The sequence below is a fragment of the Physeter macrocephalus genome, chromosome 12, assembly GCF_002837175.3.
Source record: "Physeter macrocephalus isolate SW-GA chromosome 12, ASM283717v5, whole genome shotgun sequence".
In the NCBI taxonomy this organism is placed as follows: Eukaryota; Metazoa; Chordata; class Mammalia; order Artiodactyla; family Physeteridae; genus Physeter; species Physeter macrocephalus.
The window spans coordinates 70,650,334-70,654,971 of record NC_041225.1 but is presented as its reverse complement, the minus strand read 5'-3'; the positions used below and the strand labels follow the sequence as shown (position 1 = coordinate 70,654,971).

General features: G+C 38.9%; 1 protein-coding gene across 2 annotated transcripts in view; it reads right to left on the bottom strand.

Moving 5' to 3' along the window:
- Nucleotides 1-4,638, bottom strand: part of EML6 (EMAP like 6) — a 308,692-nt gene that overhangs the window by 62,551 nt on the left and 241,503 nt on the right. For both annotated transcript variants that reach the window (XM_024118542.3, XM_024118541.3), the window contains exon 24: nt 2,196-2,284. In XM_024118542.3, the coding sequence (XP_023974310.1) occupies nt 2,196-2,284 (89 nt within the window). The remainder of the gene's footprint in view (nt 1-2,195; nt 2,285-4,638) is intronic.

Below are 4,638 nucleotides of genomic sequence, written 5' to 3'. Positions count from 1 at the left end.
AAAAAAAAAAAAAAAAATGTATATATATGTATAACTGAGTCACTTTGCTGTACAGCAGAAATGAACACAACATTGGGAATCAATTATACTTCAATAAAATAAATTTTTAAAAAATGATCCCTGTAACTGACAAACCCCAAAAGGGGTAAATAAACTTGTTAAAAACCCTGGACTTTAGATGGCAGGAGAGTCCTCCAGGGGTGTCTTCCACAGCACCTTGCCCCAGGCAGGTATGTCATTATCATCATCATTTTGCAGAGGAGGTGACTGGAGCCCAGAGAGAGGTTAGTCACTTAGATCCCAGCCTGCTTGGCAAGCAGAGGGAAAGTCGAGCTCCAGAGACTTGGGCTGCTAGCATAGAGCCGACTTATCTGCACCATGCTGCATCAGATGAATATAAATGGACATTTTAATATTTGTCATAGTCAACAATTTGCTGGGTAAGCTTTGTGTTAGTTTCACCATGACTGTTTCTTAAAAAAAAAAAAAATCTTTTTTGAAAAGGAGATTTTCAAAATCCTTCATACTTAATTGAAGAGCCTGACAATATTGGTAAGTAAAATGATGAGCTACCCCTTTGGAGCTCTTAGTAGTACCAATACCAGGGTGGCCAGGCTGAGGAGACATTAGCTGGAGGGACTCCCCAGCCAACAGCACCAGAGATCAGCCTCTGGAACAATAACTGTACACTGCAGAGGGACAAATTAACTCTTCAGAGCCAGAGCCTGGCACTCCAGGAAGACTTAACATAAATTTCCCTTTGGTAGGTTTTTTTGTTTACATAATAATTGCTCATCTGTCCCAAGTTGGCCTCATCCTCTCTTCACCATTTGGCCCGATTGCATCTTATTTTATCAGTAGTATACTTATTTGGGGCACTAAAACAGGTGAAGTAATGTAAAATGATGCTGCATTGTCTAGGCTGTGGAGTCACACACAGACCCCTCTAGGCTAGGATCACAGCTCCAAGGTCCTTTTACTTTCTTGGAGCCTTAATTTCCCTGTCTGTAAAATGAGACTGATAACTATCAGGTGAGGCTGTTGTGAGGATTGGATTATAGGTATATGAAGTGCCCGGCACATCCCACAGATGTTCAGTGAAGGAATGACATAATTTAAAATATCCCTTACTCAAGACTATTAAAGTTTCCCCATATAAATAAGTTAAAATGAAGACTGATCAAAGATAAACAAACTGGAGTTGGAGAGTGAGATCAATCGATCCATTAATACAATGCCATCACCCATAACAACTTGGGTTTCTTATGTACTGCACATATATTTCCTTTAGAAACAATGAAAATATTATGAATGGACATGAGTCCAGATGTCTCTGGGAGTACACTAGAACACCAGGATTGTTTATATTGCTGGCTAACTGAAGCTAGAGAGAGGAAGACGCCTGTCCCTCAGTGGCATACCCTTTACCCTTTTTTCCTCTAAGGAAGCAATATTTCCTTTTCTTTCATCGAAGGTTACATAGCGAAAAAATGAGTCAGATTGACTCCTGGGACTAAAAGGATGTCCTTAGTGCTAATCAGGCAATGACTTTTTGGCCATCAGGGTTCACTACATGGAAGCACTGTGCAGACTGAAAGACAAAAGCAGCGAGCCTTTAGGAAGAGCTTTTAGGAAGGCGTTAGTTCATGGATTCAAAAATTTTATCTAGGCTTTGACTTCAGCAATTAAAAAATGGTGTATGTGGCTAAGAGCATGGGGAAAATATGGAAAAAGGAAACAGTTTGCTACATTAGGATGGTCAGGTTGTGGAATGTTTTGTTTTGAAAAATAATTTCTCTCGTTGTAGAAGGTATTTTTACTATTACAAACAGTAACCATTGAGAAAGCACGTTTCAAAACTTTACGTTCATAAAAAGCTCTGTATAAAATGACAGGGCATGTAGAATGAGAAAAGTAATATGTAGCATCCAAATTGTTAGCTCAGTCATTGTCTTCTGGCAGAGAAAAATTAAGCAGAATGCCAACTATGCACTGCTACGTTTGTGGTATAGTAAATCCATATGTCCTCAGAAAGTAGGAAACCAGGCTAAGCAGTCAGATTTAAGAAATGGTCAAGCTTAAATATACACAAATTATAACTCATATTAGTGAATAATAATTGACAGGTTTTGTTAAAATGCACATACTAAATTTTCATGAAATACTTTTTAAAAAGCTTTGTGTCTGACTGTTACCTCTGAAGGTCTTATTATATGCCGTTTGCCTCTTGGAGCTTCAAAAAAGAGTTGTTCTTTGGCACCTGAATTAACTTGCAGCAATTTCCCTGTTATGATAGAATAAAGTAAGAAGACAATTAAACTCTGCATTTATCTTTTTGTTATAAAGTGATGAGCATGATTGCAACTATTTTGATTCATTTTAATCAAAGTCTCATAAACTGAGTAAATATATGTTGAATGATCCAGAAGTGCATGTAAAGACAATTACGTGGCAGGGTACAAACTCCAAAGCTATGATTTTTAAAAATACGAACCTCATAAAATCTGACCTTGAACATCCTTCAAAACTAGAAGAATCAAGCTTGCTGTGTTTTACTCTGTTGCATTGAAAGTAGCTATTTTTCCAAAGCCTGACAAAATGGGTTTTTTTTGCTCTTTTCCCCTGTTGCCTCCTAGCACAGAAATGTACTAAAAGCAAACTGCTTTGGCAAGAATTATGGCACTGGAAGCAAGAACCTCGTAAGTATTTGTGCTTACTAGGATATAAATTCTAAATTTGCCCTTTAACATTTAGAAACAGGAAGACAAGGACACATAAAACAAACTGTAAATGCTCATTCCATTCCCCTCTTCCTTTTTTACTTGAAAATTTATAAAGAAATCCAAGACTTTTCCCAAAACAAAATGCTGAGCAAAAATAGTTTTTCGGTCTGATGTAAATTTTTAATCTTGGACTCATTTTGATTAATGTTGAAAAAGATTACATTTCTTAATTCTCCTCCTATCATATCAATGATCCATTATGGCTTGAAAATTTAAATGACTCAAAAGATCTACTTTCTAGTATTTTTTTCAGCGTGTTTTAAATGATGGAAAATCTCAAACATATATGGAAGTAATAATATAAAGAAGCCCTCTGGGGCCAATGTCCAGCCTCGATGGTTATTAGCACATGGCTGGCCCTGGTTATTAGCACATGGCTGGTTATTAGCACATGGCTGGCCTTGCTGCAGGAACCTCCTCATTCCCTCACCCCAGATTACTCTGAAGCAAATGTCAGACATTCTAACATTTCATCTGCAAATAATTCAGTGTACATATGCACACTAACATTTCCTACTCTCTCTCTTTCTTTCATAACTATTTATATCTAGTAGGCTTGAAATGTCCTTCGTGGAAAAAATAATAGCAAAATAAGAACTCCGTGTTACATCATGTTCTTTAAAGTTTAAGTGGGTACAACCTAGGTCTGAAATCTAGTTTGGCTAAACTTCAGGAGTTGCAGGTCTGTTTCTAAGTGACTAATTAACAACAAGGTTCTCTCATTTCCTAAATGAAACGTGGATCATTTCCAGTTTGCTGAGTTATAAAATAGTGATTAGGGGGTTTGCCTTGGCTGTGAGGAGCAAGTAAATTTGAAAACGTTTTCTCTGAAATGGGCCCATCTTCCTGACTTTATGGCTCAACATACACAAATCAGAAAAGAAAAAAGGGAGTTAAATCAGCTTAGGCTATTTAGCATTATATGAAAATGAGTAATCAATATTTTTCCAATGAACTAGATATATCTGCAAAGTATACTTTTAGAATTCTCAAGAGTGACTGCAAATAACAAAGGATGTGGGAAAAGGATTAAAAGATTCAATGAAAACATTCTTTGAATACAGATAATTTTAGATATTTTTGGCCATGAGATCGATACTAAGAGAACTCAAAGGATTGTAGCTCTCGGATAATCCTAACAACTCACTTTACACCATAGTTTCAAAGATCATACTTTACTTAAAAAAAAAACAAACCAAAAACTATAAAAATAGCTCAGTGAAGTATTTTCTGACTGCAGGAATGTTTACAAAACCACTTCTGCAAGCACCAGAAATGCTTTGCAGCTCCACAGACACCTGTGGGTACCTACCAAGCCCACGCCCTTCCCTGAGAACTGCCCTCCACCGTGGGCTGGGCCCCTGCGGTGTTGTCTGCACTCTGGAGGTGGACGTTGACCCAGGAGCGACCAGGCTGGAGACTGGGCTAGGCAGTCAAATTCTCTCTCCTGGGAAACTGGAATCTTAGGCTTAATCAGTGGATGCCTTGCTGGGAGGAGATGTAGCCTTTGGGACTGGGGGTGGCATTTGGGGGCAACAGAAAGTGGGTCTTGTGCAAATGAATTAGGGAAAGCCGGCCTGTGCAGAGAGAGGGGCCACAAGCAGGCACCAGACCCAGGAGAGCAGTGGACACTGAGATGGGCTGCCTCAGAGCAGGAGAGGAGGGGAGGGGAACTCCCTGGCTGGGTTCTAGGCATTTTCTGATTCATTCCTAAAGCCAGTTTCTTGGGAGATGTTGCTTCCTGCTCTTGGATTCTACGAAATATCCCTGTCTTTCCAATAAAGTCATTCTTTTTTTTTTTTTTGCAGTATGCGGGCCTCTCACTGTTGTGGCCTCTCCCATTGCGGGGCACAGG